The 19,184-nt window shown below is 38.3% G+C and overlaps 1 protein-coding gene across 5 annotated transcripts in view; it reads right to left on the bottom strand.

Annotated features, from left to right (window-relative positions):
* Nucleotides 1-8,777: 8,777 nt before the first annotated feature.
* The window catches only part of FBXO15 (F-box protein 15), a 32,171-nt gene continuing 21,764 nt past the window's right edge, over nt 8,778-19,184 (bottom strand). For 4 of the 5 annotated variants that reach the window (XM_015855170.2, XM_015855172.2, XM_015855169.2 and 1 more), the window contains exons 8-10: nt 17,936-18,081; nt 11,694-11,818; nt 8,778-9,349 (exon numbers count right to left, since the gene is read on the bottom strand). In XM_015855170.2, coding sequence (XP_015710656.1) covers nt 9,080-9,349; nt 11,694-11,818; nt 17,936-18,081 — 541 coding nt within the window. In that variant the 3' untranslated portion in view covers nt 8,778-9,079. Of the gene's footprint in view, nt 9,350-11,693; nt 11,819-16,416; nt 16,651-17,935; nt 18,082-19,184 lie in introns of those variants that run through there. The other variant, XM_015855173.2, reaches the window with a different exon arrangement.

Raw genomic sequence — 19,184 nt, 5'->3', positions numbered from 1 at the left:
GAGCCAGGTAACACAAACTGCATGTCGGAGCCTATTTCTTCCCACAGTTAACTGAAGATTGCAACCAAGCTGTGGGTTTGCGCTACTGCAGGAGTTTCTGAATGATGATGATGCTAAATTGCTGCATCATCTTTAGTGTCTCTAAAGGCAGCAAAGCTGAAAGGACATGACTGCTGAACTACTTGAGTATGTCTTGAGGCTATTTTCCCAGGAGGAAGCTGTTGACAAATTCTTAATACCATCCATGCTGCACCATTCTTGATCTGTTTAGAATGTTTCTCCCTCAAAGGAAGCACTTTCCAAAGACTTAAATTAACTCAAAATGCAAAATAGGAAAAGCATTGCCTGTAACATCAACAGGAGGTTTCTTAAACCTAAGTGCAAATTACAAAATCATTTTCAGTTTTAACTAACTCATTAAAATCCCTTACATTCTAACACTCTCCATGCTAAATGATTAATACGCAGTTTCTTCAGTTACATCCATAAGCTGCAAGAAAATTTAAGCAGAACATTTCCACAAAAGCCCTTTCCTTTTTCCCTCTACTCTATTTTACACCCAGAAAATTGTACTGACCAAGACAAATCTCAAATTTCTGTGTAGCTTCTTCTTCTTGCCTATCACAAAGCCGCAAGAGCATGATATGAAAACAAGCATTAATGGAAGGGCCAGGGAAAAGTGCTGGCTTGTGATTTACATCCTCTACAGAAAAGACAGCTGGAAAATTCACCAAATACGCGCTAGCAGCCAGCATACAAGTTAAATTCAAGCTTCGGTTCACATTTTCCTTGTGAATAGCTGAAAACCTATTCTATATCCTGTCCTATTCTGCCAGTAGAAAGCAGATGCTTCTTGAGAGACATATTCTGCATAAACACCACTTTTGCCAAGTTTACATTATAGCTGGATTCTTCTCTCTATGTTGTTTTAGACACTAGAGTGAGTGCAAGACAGCTACTGTTGTTTCCATCAAGGACATCAGGAATTGCCTCACACTGCTACGAGTTATTCAGCTCTACACTTGTGGAAAGAGATCAGATGAGATTTATTGCAAGCACTATGAAGCCAGATCATTCACCTGACACTAAGGAAGCTCTGAAAGGTTCATGCAGGTCTCAGCAGCAAACCTGCCAAATATTCAGCTGATAAATGAGCAGAAGGCATCCCCCAGTCGCCACGATGGATGACATTTGGGGTACAAGAAGTCAGAGGCAGCCTCTGACTGTGGGAAGAAACAGGTAAAATAAAACAGAATAAAAACCAATGGGGAGGAAAAATAAAATAAAATAAATAAAATAAAATAAAATAAAATAAAATAAAATATAAAGCATGTGAAGCCTGAGGTTCAGTACATTTTTCCACCCCTCCAGCTGCTCCCCTTGCTCATGTCATTATGTGTAGAGGCCATTTTATTGAAAACTTCTGCTGCATTTCCAAGCACAGATAACCAGTTGCTGGCTACATTTGTGCTACCAGCCTTAAGTTTTTCCCACGGCTCACACAAATACCTTTATGAGAAACACACACAGCTGGGAAAGGAGGGAACAGATAAGCAGAAGCAAGACAGATCGATTCCATGAAAACTGATTACAAGGACAACCAGACTGCCGGTTATATTAGTGCCTTGAGAAAAAGCAACCTAACAGCAGAAAAAATGAATGCTGCACTGCAAGTGAGCTTGCAGAGATTCCAGCTCCTGCTCACGTGAAGAACAGAGGGACCTATCATGGGCCATTCACTATGAACAAGATTTTGTGCACAAGGTTGTTTGCGATGTTTTATGTATATGAATATCAATATACATAACACTGAAATGAGATAACTCTACATACAAGCTGTCTGGAATGCCAAATGCACCTGAGTAGTAGAAGGTGGTGAGTGCTTCCATGGGACTAGAAGACAGAAAAGGAATTGGTAGGAAAAAAGCCAACAAACCAACACACTGCCTTTAAATCTTATTCCAAAACCTGAGTCCTTGGAATAAGATCTGAGTTGCAGGTTTAATGGAGGCAGGAGTTTATGCACAGATTGAAAATGCATTATGATCAGACAGAGCTATACATAAGGTCACACACCCAGACAGACACATATTCTCTACCTGGGTAAGTATGCCCACATTACATTCTCATAAATGTAATTAAAACCCTTCAAAAACCATTAATGAGGGACACAAGGAGTAAAATGATAACCATTATTCCTGTCTATGAAAGAGGAGAAATTACTGAATTTCAGAGGAATGAGTAGTTGCTACAAATGCCAAATGGTATGCACTATTTTCAGGCAGATTAAGCAGACAAATTTAGTGAAGCCTGCTAATACCTGAGCATATACATGGAAAGTAATTGTAGCATTATAAAGAGCAAGAATCAAAACCGCTTCTGTGCCAATACCCAAGTTACCAGTTGGAAACTGGGGTTATTTGATTAAACTGGATTTTTAATAGTCATGGAAAAAAGCTATCAGCACAAATCACTGAATATAATCCTGGGCAGTTTCACTACAAGATAACTCATTTCAGCAGAGATACAAGATTATAAAAGACATCTACACCAGAAACTCTTACTACTGAATTAATAGGAAAGCATAAAGAGCTGAGCTACTGCACCAACTCCAGTTTTAATACATCCTTGCATTGATGTCTTATGTAACATAATCTTTGGTGTGAAGACTGACTTGCAAACGGGTCTCTTTTGACTTTATATTTGTAGATGATTTCCTCTTTTTACCAAAATATTATATTTACTCCAAAATTACATCCAGTGCAGAGCACAGTGGAAGTCTTAAGAGTGCTCTGTGGCAGTAAATTACAATTCCATGTACAATTTTGTCCATATTAATAATTTGAATGCATTACATTGAACCTGGTAAATGAGAGATCACTTTAGATAAGTATATAATACTTACCTAATCGCTTTGGGGAGATGTCAGAAAACAAACCTCCATGTCTCAAGAAAAAACAATTTTATGGCACTGTTGGGTTTCTTTGTCTCCAAGTTTTGTTTGCTGGCTAGTAGGAGTTAGGCAAGGTACAACTGTATTCAGCCGGAATTTTTGCATTTGTGTTTTTGAGAAAGAATCCAGTATTTGCAGGATGACTTCTAATGGAGTGGGCTACATAAAACAATGCAAACTTTTTCACATAGCATTTATCAAGAGAAGTTAGCCAACTCTCCACTTCCTGTGCTGAAGTCTCCAACAGCATAAAAATGGAATACAAGTTCTTAAGCCTTGGTCCTTCAGAAATAACATGTAAACTGGGCCAAAGTCCCTGCAGTAACAAATTTCTAGAAACACAAAAAGTAATGAAAAATGAAGTCCAAAGCAGCTGCCTTCAGCTCATTCTTGGTCTGCTTACATGAATTTATCTGTGATAAATTAACTACTGCTACATCATTCCCCATCCTTTCCCTTATCTTGTTACATTTTCTTATATCATCTTAATGATATAGCTTCACCCTCAGCAGTCTTAGACTAGTAACATGCATTATTTCCAATTAACTGAACCAACTATTTCACATCAGAAGAATCTTCACACTGCAAAGCATTTCAAATCATTTATTAGGCTTAGGGCTGTGTGTATCATGTGTATCATTGTTTTTTTCTAGATAACATGGAGAGAGATGAAAGAGATAATGGATTGTTAACACTGGAATATCACCTGTTTAAGACGCCACAGGAGGTAAAATTCAGATGAAAATGTGTTGGTCCAAAAATAAAATATTGATCATATCCAGCAACTAAACAGTATGTCCATGTAAGCACATCGGTTAATGTATACATGACTTCAAACTGATACTCTCATTTGAAGAAAAAACTTATTAAGTAATGGTATTATTGCATTTCTAGGATTGCCCTAAATCAGTGTTGCAGAGTATAAAGTTCCACTTTGCCTAACACGTGAGCACACCACTCTTACAAAACTATCCTACAATGGAATTAAACCTGAAATTTTAGGATCCTTATATACTTGAAGAATGAAACATGGTGGATATGCGGCGTAACTGCCATTGTTATTATTCTTCATTAATGCACCCTTTTACTTACGGCATCATACCAATAGCTAGCTTTGAGATGGATAACAGTCAGAGTTTCAGAGCACCTTACCATCTCTCCTTTAAGGCTTTTTTATTTTTTTTTTTTTATTTTTTTATTATTTTTTTTTTTGGTAAGATCTCACCAACACAGATGAATCTATCTTTGTGCATGACTAATACACAATAGAAAAAATTATTAACTTGTATTCTAAGTGGCCTGTATGTAGAATAAGTATTCTCACCCATTAATACATATGATCAATATCTGACTCATAAGACCTTCAAAAGGTTCAGCGGACTGATATGTAGAACATATTCTTAAGCAATAAACAACTTAAGCCTAGAAAGAATAACTTCTCCATTTCGGGAATTTTCTTTAGAGAGTCTAAAAGCCTTACAGTTTTCTAGATTATAACATTTCTACAGTTTAGGTGGCATTAATACAGAGTGACACTGCACCTTTTCCACAGACATTCAAAAGAGACATACCATGAAAAAGACTCTTATGCGTTTAAACAAAGTTGGAAAGCAAGAACATAAGTGATGCACCAACATTCAGTATCATAAATCTAACCCCTCCACATACAACTCACTAGTTATCCTAGTTATCATCACATTCCACTTTGATTCATGGTGGATGAAAGAGGCAGGAAACAATGGAATTTAACTTTTCATAGTAATGTCTTTCCAATCTACCACATACAGGAAGAGATTAAAACACGCTGTTCTCATTATAATTTGTAGAAACATTTATCCATGCAGTTTCTAATATAGGCATATTTGAGCTCTGATTCAGTTTCCACACCTCTGAGAGTCATTACATATTAGCTGAGTAGTACTAACATATCAGACAAGCGGAAGACCAAATACTTTTAATCTTAATCTCATTCTAATTGAACGTGCTGGACTACCTGCTATGCTCATACAATGTGAACTACTGCATAACTTGCTAGACTGAAACTCACTGAGATATGGTAACTTGATTACTTGCCTAAATCCCTAATCTGAGCCAATATTCAGCCAGTTCAGCTCATGCTGAACTCTTATTTTTTCTCTTCTCTTCATTATTATTTTTGTGTACGTGCTAAGTATTCAATCACTAGCATCTGACAGGCGTGTAATAGAATACAAAGAAACAGCCATTGTCTGAAAAAGCAACCATGTGAAGACAATGGACAAAGTTTCAATGAAATGACGACAATATCATAAATAGCTAATGGATGAATTCGGCGGATGAGAATGCACCTGGAGCACAGTGTTCAGCTCTGTGGCCTTTCAGCAAAAAGAAGGATGTGGATCTGGTGGAGTGGGTCCACGGGAAGACCACGAAGGTGATCAGAACGCTGGAGCACCTCTCCTATAAAAACAGGCTGAAAATTGGGGTCGTTCAGTCTGGAGAAGGAAAGCTCTGGAGAAGACCTCATTGCAGCCTTCCAGTACTTAAAAGGAGTCTACAGGAAAGCTGAAGAACATTCCATCAAGGAATATAGTGACAGGATGAAGTGCAATGGTTTTAAACTAAAAAAGAGTAGATTTAGATTGCTTATAAGGATGAAATTCTTCATCATGAGGGCAGTGAGGTGCTGGCACAGCTGCCCATAGAAGCTGTGGTGCCCCATCCCTGCAGGTGCTCAAGGCCAGGTTGGATGGGACCCTGGGCAGCTGAGCTGGTGGAGGGCAGCCCTGCCCATGGCACGGGGTGGGGCTGGGTGGGCTTTGGGGTCCCTTCCAACCCAAACCATTCTGTGATTATACAAATGCAAATTTCTGCTGAACAGAGAGGCAGAACAGGCAGGAAAAAAAACATATCTAGAGACTATTCACCATACAGTTGTTTTATGTGCTAAACCATGCATACAAAACCAAATGAGGAACAGGCATGTACTATGAAAACAGGTGTTTTTCTAATAACAATTGCAAAAAGATGGGAAGAAGCAAAACCACTGTAAGGGCAGTTTGAAGAAAAATACTGTATAATAACTCCCCTACTCTATAAAGACTTTGGAAATGTATAGCTGCTATTAGTTCCCCGCTGGAGGAAAATGACCGCAGTAAAGAGCAACGACTCCAGAATGGCAGTTTTATAATTAAGGGCAATTGTTCAGATGATATAAACCAACATAGCTGCAGCTTGTATTAATGGAAAATCATATAAAGTGCCCAGGAGTATTAATGAATCGTTCACTGAAAACATTTTCTATTACAAGCAGCTCTTTCAAAAATAAAAATTACAAAATCAAGAATTAAAAAAAAGAAAAGCTTCAATAGAAGCATTTCGGAACACAGCAGATATCTGACAAAAGCAATGACAAACAGTTGGAATAACATTGTGATGTAGTTATATTAAGAAGAAAACTCCTCCACTCTTGAAGTAATCTCATAAAAAACCTTTCATTAAATCACTCTTTCATACTGACTCCTTTCCAATGCAATTTAAGCTCATTAACTTAAACGAGCACTATTACAAGTGCAATAAAATAAACACAAGTACTGTTTTTATGCTTCCCTACCAGGTAAATCACCCTTTTAAAGATATTATAGTTTTATCTGCTGCAGAGTAGTTAAACACACACATTCAGAAGTTGATAGTGGTTGTCTTCTCTTTTTGATGTAGAGGGGTTGTTCTCTGAAGCACATACAAATAAAAGCTTCTAACTTTTTCCCCCTCACGAGCACTTATTCTTTCACAGAAATGGTCTTCAAATTTGGATAAATGACACTAAAACTGCTAAATCCTGTTCTCGGTATAAAACATCAACAGAATCATTAAAAGCAGCTGCAACAAATCCTGAAGCAATAGACAAAAATGACACTTTCATACAGCGTCACCAGCAGCTGTATATTTGGATGATCTGACTTCAATTGATGCCCCCCACTTCTCCTGTTTGAATAATTCTTTCATAGGATAATAACGCTGCACTTCAGCTGGGTGTGCAATCTTTCTGCCATCTTTTGTTACATTTGCATAAACTATTTTCTGAAAAACATTTTTGCATTCAACAAAATCTTCCAAAAGATGTTACTTACCAGTAACGTTCTAATGAACAGGAAGGAAACAGCACACATGCTATTTTACTAGTAGGTTGTATTGGGCATAGGTGGCAAGGTTTTGGTAGCAAGACTGGCTCCGTAAGCAGACCCCAGCTGTGGTCCCATGTCAGACCAAAGCTAAAGCCAGCTGCTCCAACAGGGCCCCACCTCATCCAGAGCTGAGCCATGGGCAATACTGAGTGTGCTCTGGGAGAGCAGATGAAAGGAAGTGAAAACTGATGAGCAAAACCAGCCGGGGAGAGAAATGAAAGAAATTTAAGAGAGACATCCCTGCAACCAAGGTCAGTGCAAAAGGAGTGGAGGAGGTGCTGTCCAACAAAGTTCTTTTTTGCTTTTGCAATTGTATGTGTTCTTGCATAGGTTTTACTTACCATCTTTCTTTTTACCTTCACTGAGATGGAAAAAAAATATATATATAATGAAAAGCAATTCTAGTTCATCATCAGAATAGAGCAGGTGAAAACAGAGGATTAATGATTTATCAGAACTCATTCTTTTTGTAATATCAGAGGAAAAACTGCAAGTATTCCTTTTTCATAGTAAAATGAGGCATTAATCTCTTTTGGCTTAGACCACTTCTGGGACATCCAGTTCAAAATTTAGTATTTTGTATTAATTTCAGTTCAAGGAGTAGGAGGTATGTATTCACAAGTGCAGACCCAAAATTAAACAATACCTGGAGAAAGAACAGGATTCTTCATTTCAGGTTATAATATAAACGCTGATTGAAACCCTTCAGTCATACCAAAAATCATGGAGTTACGGAGAGAATCCAGAGTAGTAGTGGACGAGGCCTGAAGGAGGTAAAGCCCACAGAAAGCCTCCATTGGAACAGCACCAGGCCAGAGCTGCAGCCTGTGGAGAAGAGCCCACAGTGGGGCAGGAGGGCTGGGGGAGCTGCCACCAACTGAGACCCATGTGAAGCAGAGTTTGGAGAGCTGCAACCTGATCACTTTGAAGTGATCCATACAGGATCACTTCAGGAAGGATAGATAGTATCCTGCAGGAAGGACCACACTTAGAGCAGTGGCAGAGTGTGACCACAGTGGAGTGGCAGAGAAAGCATTACAGACTGACCACAGCCCCTCTTCTCTATTGTCCTGTGTAGCTTGAGGGGTGGAGGTAGAAGGGGCTGGTATGCAGGGGGAAGGTGGTTTTAGTTTGCTTTTAGCTCTCACTGCTTTAGACTGATAGCAATGAACAATAAATTACACTCATCTCCCTGTTCAGAGTCCTTTCTGCCCATGATAACTGGTGAGAGATCTGTCTTTAGCCCATGAGGTTCTTCAATAGAATGGGAGAAATGAGGGAGTGAGTGACATGGTAGATCTTAGCTACCTATCAGTGTGAAACCATGATGGAGGCTTTAAGGTGAATGCTCTCAATTCCAGTGCATTTTAAATAAGGAAAAGTTTCTTCACAGTATGGCTGTCACAAGAAGTCACAGCATCATAGAATTACTCAGGTTGGAAAAGATCTCTAAGATCATCAAGTCCAACCACAGCCTAACCATAGTACCCTAACTCTAACAACCCTCTGCTATGTCATATCTCTGAGCACCACATCCAAATGGCTCTTAAACACATCCAGGGATGGTGACTCAACCACCTATCCCCATCTACCAGCGCAGGGAGCTGTGTTCCCAGGGAGTGACAAATCTTATTAAAGATTGAGGCAAAGAAGGCATTAAGTACCTCAGCCTTATCTTCTTTATTTAGACACCTTTGAGTATAGTTTAAAAAAAAAAACATTTATTACTAAAAATATTTTCAATACATACAGTACCAGCAACAAGCTATGTGATGTTCAAGAGGAAAAAAAAAAACAAACAGTAATTTTTATCAGTATCGCTCTCCAATTCATCCAACATCAATAACAAATGTATGCAAAACTCGCACACAGTATGACCCATTCACATTAAATTTTAAACATGAAATACATAAAGTTCACTTTATTATTATTTTAAAGCAAAGAAAGCAACAATAAACTTATATCAGTAGCTTGTTCCATACCAATTATTAACCTTTTCAATGCTTATGTAAAGAACCAGACTGACTATGAAATACTCTTTGGTTTCTTCCAACCATACCAGCTCAGCACAGACTTTACCTTCTGAATCTACATAGTCTGCGGTATAGATATGACCCATATAATCATAAAGGTTGGACACTTTGGAAGAGAGTTCCATGCAAACCGGGGCACTGAAACACCAGAAGGGTTTTTGAGTTTCATCCAAGACAGTAACATCCAACATGCAACAGTCCTACAAACAAAAGCAGAAGAGATTACTTTCCTACACCATGGCATGGTAAAATATTCTATCCCCGATTTTATGGAGAAATACTAAGGTTTCAGCAGACAGCAAGTTTTGGAATGAAGGTAAAAAATTCAAAATATAATCTTTCAATGCCTACTACAAACTAAGGTACTTAGAGATGTCTAACAGAAATCAAATTTGCTTCATACAAGCATCAAAAAACTCTTGCAAAACAGAAGGTAGCACTGTCACCCTAAATCAGACATTATTTCTTGAAGAGTTTTTAAGCCTTTAAAATCTGAGGTTCAAAAACAGGGATAGTCTTTTCAATGTGAGAAATAAACTTAAGTTTAATCTAAAGTGCTCAGCTTCCATGAATGCAGCAATCTTTCCAAAAACACATAACGAAACCACCCTTCAGGCAACCAACACACACAATTACTCTATTTGCCAGCTATAAAGGAAAGGTCACTTTCACAATGGCTACAAGTGTCAGCTCCCAAAAAAGTACTGTTTTAATACATTGTTCTCCCCTCCAAATAATTCTTCCTGTTAAAAATTTCTTGAAAATATTTCCTTAGAACGCTACACATTTCTGTCGCTTTCTAAGGCTAAAATCAGGATGCCAGTTCTGGGGCACTTGCAAAGTAAAGGCTTCAAATATGTGCCTGAAAAGCACACAGGTTGAGTATCATTGTTACTATTGTTTGTAACCTATTCTCAGCAGTTCTGAATCATTCAGTGAATCAGCCTGTCTTAATTATGTTGTATATATGCATTACTTCCAGAAGCATCATTTGCTCCAAAAGCATAACACAACATCACATATTCCATGTCAAGAAAATAATTTGGAAGGCTTTATTTCTCAGTACTATATAGCTGTGTTTATGTTGCTTTAGCAGTTTCTTTAGTGTTATTGTACTTTAAACAAACAATACAGAGCAGATGGCAAGACCTTAAATGATATACAAAGCTTCCTTAAGTTGGTTAATACAGACTATGCTGAAAATATACAATTCAAACTAAATTTGATGATCATTTAATAACTTATATTAGCTATAAATGCACTTGAAACAAAGTAGTCTTACATGAATTTTAGGGAAAGATATGTACTGTAAAGGACTCATCTCCCTATTGAGATGGCATCAGCAGCATTCAAGTCACTGTTAGTGGACTGAGATTTTGATCTTACCTGTAGAAAATCTGGTAGATATCTTAGACAGTGGTTCTGTGTTTGCAATTGCTACTGAGCTAAAGAGGAGGCTCAGAACATACAGTATCTTCAGGGGACACGGCTTAGAGATGGGAATGATAGGTCAGGCTGGTCCTTGGACTTGATCTCAAAGGTCTTTTGCAACCTCAGTGGTTCCGTATTTCTAAGAATTACTGTTTTCTAATCTGACACCTTACATTTCAAAGGCCAAATGTGAAAAGTAAAAAGTAAGGGGAGACCCTGAGCATTGGTAGCTCTTTTTCTCCATGCGTTCTGAAGTAATTCAATAACTTGTTTTCAAAACAAATATCCAGAAGTGCTTTCTTTCTTAGAACATCAGATGAACTTCAAATAAATTCAAAATAGTGTCATATACTGTTCCTGTTGCTGATTTTATTTGGCCTTCACTTGTTTTAAGAGTTTTAGAGACTTTTGTTAAAAGCCAAATTTAATTCTACTCACAGCTACGTGTCAACATGAGCAAGCTCTCAGCATAAAATGAGGCATTTTAAAAAGATTGATATTCATTTTTTCCTAAAAGCAAATATTCAGAATAACTTATGTTGTAAATACAATGGACAGAGCTCTCTGTTTTGTCTGATAGTTAATTCTGCAGACTTTTATGTGATACTTAGAATTTTCATGGAAGAAAAAAAGAATGCTGACAAGCAGCCATAAATCACACAGTTTCTTGAAACCTGCCTTTTAATCCAGCTGACCCCATTTCCATGACTCAAGAGCTGAATTCTGACTTTGTGAATGCAGGCTGTATTTTCTGCCTATGTCCGCTGGCATTTCAGTATTCTCCAAAAGTTTCTAACTTCCATTGCACATACATGTTACAACATAACTGCTCAGTATTTCCCAGAGGTTCAAAATTTATTGCTCGCAAGGAAAAAAAAGGCACCTGCACATCTGCAGTGCCTTGTTGGTCCAATGCTTCCAAGCAGGGCTAGTTAGACACAGTGCCTTTGGTGTTAAAAGCACTGCAGTCATCAGCAAACATGCATAATGGTTCTATCACGCATTCTATTCTCTAAACCAGAACATTTTACAAAACATCATATTTAGAACGTATATACTTAATTCTATTTTGGAGATGAACCTTTCCAGAAAAGAGAAGCATTTCTGACTGACCTTTACAATGCCTTTAAAGGCAGTTGTTTCCCAGGATAAGCCAACTGTCCCAATAAGAGGTATGTGCTTTGTGTTATCCTTTAAGCTTACAACTGTGAGCTTCAAATATCCATTTTCAATGTCACCTGAAAAATATTAACATACATAACATTATACTTCCACAAATAAAACCAAGTGAAATACACTGTAAATATTTTTTCTCCTCTCTCTACTTCCCTCTGTGTCTCTAGTTGCCACCTGCTCACCTATAAGGAAACTCAGACACACACCACCAGCTAACTACCCAGCACATCACAGAGAATTTAAGCTACAATTCAGAGCTTTTATGCCATGATCCAAAGTAGAAACAGCAGCTAAAAAAAAAAAAAAAAGTATACAAATCTGATGGCTACCTAAAGGAGTTATGCAAGATGCAAGGAATACAATTCATGTTTAATATTTCAGTCATGTGCCCCTAGTTCCTCCATCACTGCCTCCCCCTAGAAGTTCAGGTCAATGTGTAGTACATTAAATAAATGATTAAATATCTTCCCTTCATTTTTGTTTACTGTTATTATTTGTCTGCTTCCTGAAAAGCAGGAAACATGGCTACCAAACACAGTACTCCATGTGAGGCCTTGTTAGAGATTAGAAGAAGGGAAGGGTTACCTCCCTCTACCTGCTGGCAATGCTTTGATTAACACAACCTAGGATACCATTAGCCTTCTTAGCAGCAAGGACATATTGCTGGCTTATGTTCAGCTTGGTGCCCACAAGGACACTCAGGTTGTTTTCTGTAAAGCTGCTTTCCAGCTACGTGGCATCCAGTAAGTACTGATGTCTGGGATCATTCCTCCCCACATGCAAAGCTTCACACTTCTTGAACATCATGAGGAATTTCTACAGCCTCTTGAGGTTCTTCTGGATGGCAGCACAATGACCAGAGAAAATTCTGTCACTCCACCCTAGTTTTCTATCATTAGCAAGCTTCTAAGGAAACACTCCGACTCACTGCTAGATCATTTTTAAAGATATTAAATAAGACTGGAGCCCATACTGATAACTGTGTTGCTCTGCTAGTTACTCAATCCCAGCTAGACTTTGTGCAATGGACTAGCATCCTGTGGGCATGGCCATTTAGCCAGGGCATATCTCCATCACTCCTGGCAATGACATCCATTATCCTTGTAATGAAGTCCTATTAGAGAACTGAAAGAGGAAAAAACAAGCAGAATTCCCTCCCAGGTTCCAGTTCAACGCGAAAAAAGTATGCTAAGTATACCTGAGACCTACCCAAGTGATTCAGTTCCCAACTTCAGTAAATCAAATCCAGTGACAAGATTTCATTCAAGATAAATATTCAGACAGAGTATTAATATACTCCACATATATTCCACAGAGTGAACATTAAGAGCCTGCACTTAAAGATGAGCTTTCATAAAGGAAATGTAAAATAACATCTGTCAACAAGCATTTCTTCAATGGGCTATTCAGTTATCCACAATTCAGATTTGAACAGGAGAGGTCAGACTTCTCATTTATTCAAAACAAATTAAAATTTTAATGGAATAAAGGCAGACTGAAAAAAAAATAAGTAATAGGTAATAGTCTCGTGTGGGTTGGAAGGGACCTTAGAGATCATTGAAACCCCCGGGACTCGAGCCTCTGTGTAGCAGAGCGGCACTTCTACCACTTGCGCCATAGGGGGGATTCGAACCCAGGCCCTCCGGTGTTGCAACATGGCATTCCTACCACTGCGTCACCGGGGCACACAATATACCACTAATAAATTAATGAAGCCCAGGATATCACCACTGTTGCACAACATTAATAATATGAAGTACAGCATTGATAGATAGGACAATTGGGTAGGGCGTAACTTAGTAATTCCCTGTTGCAGACATGTCTCAACTATGAGCCAAGATAGAAAGAGGCAGCACAGAACTGGATTCTGAATGCTAACCACAGGTGGGTCACTTCATTCAACTTCATAACTTTGTTTTTTTACGTATAAAAGTTCCATCCCAATGCTCATAGCCATAAGAGAATGTGCTACTAGAAATTATGAAGAAGCCAAAGTGTTAAGTACACCACCTTCCTCATCCCAGTCAGATAAGAAAGGAAACAAAAGGCAGAGCAAGGAGTATTAAACGCGTCCAGGAGAACATGGAGGAGGCAAGTTAAATGGGGCTCTCTTAAACCTGATCTATCATTTGTTTCATCAGCCCCCTTATAATACTTACAGTTCAGTTTATGCAAGACAGGTTTAGCAGCTGAGCAGTCTTTCAGTCAGTACAGGTTATTCGGCATAAATTTTTCCAAATAAAGGGAATACCAATATAGAGAACATATATCATGTAGTCAAACCTCATGGAAAGAAAGAAATAACTCAATAGTTCATAGGCACTTACAAGTGCCTATGTGGCTAAGTGAGTTTGTTAACCAGGTCTTAATTATAAGTTGTGACTTGATTGTTATTTCTATAGACAGTGCTATGCTTCACCGACTCTGGGTGGCAACAACATGCCTTACAGTGCTGAAATAATAACTTAAATTCACAGACCAACTTTCAAGGTCAAGTGAAAAAATTCCAAACACACAATGGGATATTTTACAAACAAATCGTACAAGTGCTCTAGCCACAAAAAAATTCATCTCATTACATTTTCAAGGCACAACACTCAAGTGACAATGAACATTAATAAACTAAAAATCTGAAGCTTAGGCTAACATAAGACCACAAAGCTATCCTTGAAAAGTTGAAGAGCCAGGTAAATACATTTCCAGAATGTTTATTTAAAAGCTAGATGCACTATTCATGATATTTGGATGAGTCATATGTAAAAGTTTGTCATGGGTTTCTGAAAACAAGGGAAGTTTTCTAATACATTCGATTTGAAATCTTTTAGCATATTCCCCCCACAGTATCTGTCAACAGCAACATATTAGCAATTCTGTTTTAACATAAGGAAACATAAAATACTAAACAAGAGCCAAATCAGGGTGCTGAAAAAGCCAGCTACTGCAGCACAAGTATGAATAAAAAAATACCAGAACCTGAAGTCACACATAGTCCATCCAGTTGGTTCAATGAAGTGTGATATAACTTTTTTAATTTAATGCTATGAATTTTGCAGAGAGCTGAACACGAAGCAGCAAGAATGAACATGACATTATTGGATACTAATGAAAAGCAGATAAATAAAGCAATTAGAACAACAACAACAAAAAAAAACCAGTTATTCTGCAGAATAACAAATGGACATTCCCTGGAAACACAGAAGTGTCTACAGCTTCACAGTGTGAAAAAAGTAAGTAAAACTTTAGCATAACAACTGAAAACTGTTCTGTGCTTCAGGCTGTAAAAGCCACCTTTGGCACATCATCTGGAATACTGTGTCCAGTTCTGGGTTCCCCAGTACAAAAAAGACAGGGATCTCTTGGAAAGAGTCCAGCGGAGGGCCACTGAGATGGTGAAGGGCCTGGAGCATCTTCCCTATGAGGAGAGACTTAGGGAACTGGGTCTGTTTAGCCTTGAGAAAAGAAGGCTGAGAGGGGACTTGATCCAGGTTTATAAATACCTGAGGTGTGGGAGCCATAGTGGTGAGGCTGATCTCTTTTCAGTAGTGCTAGGGGATAGGACTAGGAGTAATGGGATGAAAGTACAGCATAGGAAGTTCCACACAAATGTGCAGAAGAACTTCTTTACAGTGAGGGTGTCAGAGCACTGGAACAGGCTGCCCAGGGAGGTGGTGGAGTCTCCTTCTCTGGAGATATTCAAGACCCACCTGGACGCCTACCTGTGTGACGTGGTCTTGGGAACCTGCTTTGGCAGGGGGGTTGAACTCGGTGATCTCTAGAGGTCCCTTCCAGCCCCTACAATTCTCTGATTCTGTGATCATATTAATAATTTTAACATAAATGTGAATTGGGTAGAATATTTTAAGAAAACACAAGACTTCTCACTATGTTGGAATCCTCATGCTTCAGAGTTACCCCATGCAAATAGAAATGACTGTTGTTAAGCAGAACCTAAAAACAAAGCTCAAGCCATGAAATAGTCTTGGACTGACCTACACTTTCTGAAACACCTCCTTAACCAGAAAGAGCAAAAGGGAACACAACAAATCACTGTGAAGCTGCGTTACAGCAGAGAGCCATAAACTGCCTCACTACATCATTTTCAAACAGAAACTAAGGAGGAAACCAAGCATTTTCCAAAATGAATTACTGCACAACTACATGGAAGAAAACAGATGACGGATAAGCTTATTTGCCTGCACAGCCACAGCTTCAGGCAGGTTGATGTCCTCTGAGAGAGAATGGAGTGACTTTTTCATACAGTTAAAGGACACAAAGTCAAAACAGACAAGAAAATACTAGTGATCATAAAACATCCTCTAACTATCAAAGCTAGATGGCATCAGAACTTCACCTCCTTTCTTTATAGCTTCTTATAACTTCTAAGTAGCAAAAAAGTGATACCAATAAAGAAGATGTGCCATGCAGTGCTTTATCTTCTGCAGCTGGACAGCTATGAGCCTCAAAATTTCACTGTAGAGAATAAAACACAGCACTTACCTCACAAACAAGCAAACAAAAATTCAGAAAAACAACCACCCACATTCTTTGGCCAATTCACAGAAAAACAACTTATTTTCTTCTAAAGGTATAAAGAGGACTCCTGTCATAACAACATCTCAGTAAGAGTTTCTATTACTGTGTGAATAGAAATTCAGTGACGTTTAATCTTCCTCATGTTTCTTTATTTCAAGCTTGGATCTTTTGGGGAAAATATGAAAACATGTACATTTCAAATGTTTCAAATTCAAAGGACTACAACACTGCATGCTACACATGGTATGAATTCGAGTTCTTCCAACACTGTAAAATTGTCAAGCCTGGTAACAGTGCCCTCTGCTGTCTTCTTTAAACACAGTATTTTTATTAATCACCAGAAGGCTTGTTGGTACTCTCACTAGAAAAACAATAAGAAGTAATAATTAATTCATGGTGTTTTATCCTTAAGATTTATGGAAAACGATTTCAAGCCTGACTAAGTAATTATCTTCTGCATTCTGAATCAATATATTCACTTTGCAGGCTAGGGAAAAGACAAGATTAGACAGGACCTCCTATTTAAAAAAAAAAGAAAAAAGTAGAAAAACAATTTTATGCAATAAACAAGCAAGTATTTATATCTTCTGCAGTTTCACTGTTCATGCATTTGTCATTGGAGAGTTCAGTGGACATATTAAGCCGTTAATATTTAGTTTTAACAAGTTACAGTATATACTGACAAACATGCATATATAAAAATACTTAGTATTAACTGTCTCCAAGAAAAACAAACCACAGAATCTGCTGGCATTGCTGTAAGTGAATAGCGTGCAGGATGAAAAAGTAAACAGAAAGGGCCTCTGTCACTATATTAACTTATATTGTGAATGAAAGATGGCAGCAGAAAAGACCTTTGCTGGTAAAGCTTACTCAGGAATGTAGTGGTCACTCCAAGAGGATTCTTAGAGAGCCACTTGTTCCCTGCTGCTGTCAAACAGCTGCGTAGCTTTAGGCAGGGCAGTGCTAAAGCCAAGCCAAAAGAAAAGTTATCCATGAGGTTTTGCAAAACCTTAGTGAATTATTAAGTTGGGTTTTATATTAAGAACCCTATTAAACAAAAAAAGAACTGAAAAATACAATACAGTTTAAAAAAAAAAATCAAGGAAAGGTTTTAATGCACACAGACACACACAGAAAGAAAAGAATGGCAGAATGGGCAACCTTGCTGACCTACATAAAAGCTGTAAATCTTCAAGTCCAAAGTCTATCTTATAAACACATTTACACATGCATCCCATCCATATGCCTACAGTTTGCTTGAGAAGAATTCTACAGAAGTATATCTCCAGATTGTCTGAGAAGAAACTCATTGTCACACACAATACAAGAGCAGGCAAGAACATCAACCTGAGCAAAAAGCTGTGCCACCACACTGAGCCAAATGAAAGCATCCTGACCATCAATGGACAGCTCAGGCCCAACGTTATGCTAATATAAAAGCAGACGGACTTCACATAGAGCAAGCTTATAAAACTTAATGAAACGCCATGCAAATATAAAGAAATACTGCAACAAAAAATTATAGTTTGCTCTAAAAATTAATGTCAGTTTCTTCCCTTAGCAGAGGTAAACTCAATATAAGAGGGAAAGCATAACAGTAGAGATTATTTTATAAACAGACATTACTGTTCTGTGAATTCAACCTTTTCTGCAGAAGAGATTCCTGAACGTTCCGCACATGCAAGCATGCTTTCCGCTGTGCATATCAAGATGTAGGTCGTAGCCATGCAGTCCATATTCTGGGTCAATATCATCCAGCACAGGTTTATGAGGGGGAAGAGAGTACTGACTTTTGAGTATAAAAAAAAAAAAAAAAGGAACTGAGATTAGCAACAGGGAATAACTTAACACAAAGTGATACAACAGATCGACTACACTGAGAGGATAATTTTGGAGAAGTGACGAGAAAAAAAAATAAATAAAATTAGAAGATATATATTTATTCTTTTTTTTTTTTTTTTTTGGTAATCCTTTTGAAAGGCAAACCTCTCCAGTTCATCATATTTCTCTAGTAAGTTTACTAATTAACTGTCCACTCTAGCCAAAGGCAGAAAGAAAATGCAACAGTCAACTTTAAGAGGCATCTGTAACACTCCTAAGTACAGACTTGTTCACATAAGATGAAAAATGCATCATCCTAATTACAAATCTAAAAGCCAATGTGAGATAGACTTCTCTAGAATATCAGATATTAAACTTGTTTGTGACTACTAAACTGCTGCACACAAGTCATCAGTAGTGCCCAAATTCCAGAGCAAATCCTACATAGTGCCCTTTTGCTGTTCAGTGAGATCATATTAAGTCTTACCTTCAGTGACAAAAAAAAAGTCATACCAAGTTATAGCAGGCATGTAAGACTACTACTAGCATATATGACTGTATCTGAGCAGCAAGCTGAGCAGGTGGGAAAAGGGGAAAATAAATTTCTAAAATAACCTCCTATAGCTAAAAATGTTCCCACCTTTTCAAATCATGGGATGACTAGGGAAGTCATCCTGCCCCTGTACTCAGCATTGGTGAGGCCTCACCTCGAGTACTGTGTTCAGTTTTGGGCACGTCAGCACAAGAAAGACATGGAGGTACTGGAGCAGGTCCAGAGAAGGGCGATGAGGCTCGTGAAGGGCTTGGAGAATTAGCCCTACGAGAAGAGGCAAAGGAAGCTGGGGCTGTTTAGTCTGGGGAAAAGGAGGCTGAGGGGAGATCTTATCACCCTACTCCAGTACCTGAAAGGTTCTTACAGTGAGAGTAGGGCAGGTCTCTTCTCACTAGTGACAAGTGACAGGACGAGGGGAAATGGCCCCAAGTTTCACCAGGGCAAATTTAGGTTGGATATTAGAAAGAACTTCTTTACAGAATGGGTAGTTAGGTACTGGAATAGGCTCCCCAGGGAGG

Source organism: Coturnix japonica, chromosome 2 (genome assembly GCF_001577835.2).
Source record: "Coturnix japonica isolate 7356 chromosome 2, Coturnix japonica 2.1, whole genome shotgun sequence".
Lineage (NCBI taxonomy): Eukaryota > Metazoa > Chordata > Aves > Galliformes > Phasianidae > Coturnix > Coturnix japonica.
Note: the sequence above shows the minus strand (reverse complement) of the source record. Positions and strands in the feature narration are given on the sequence as shown.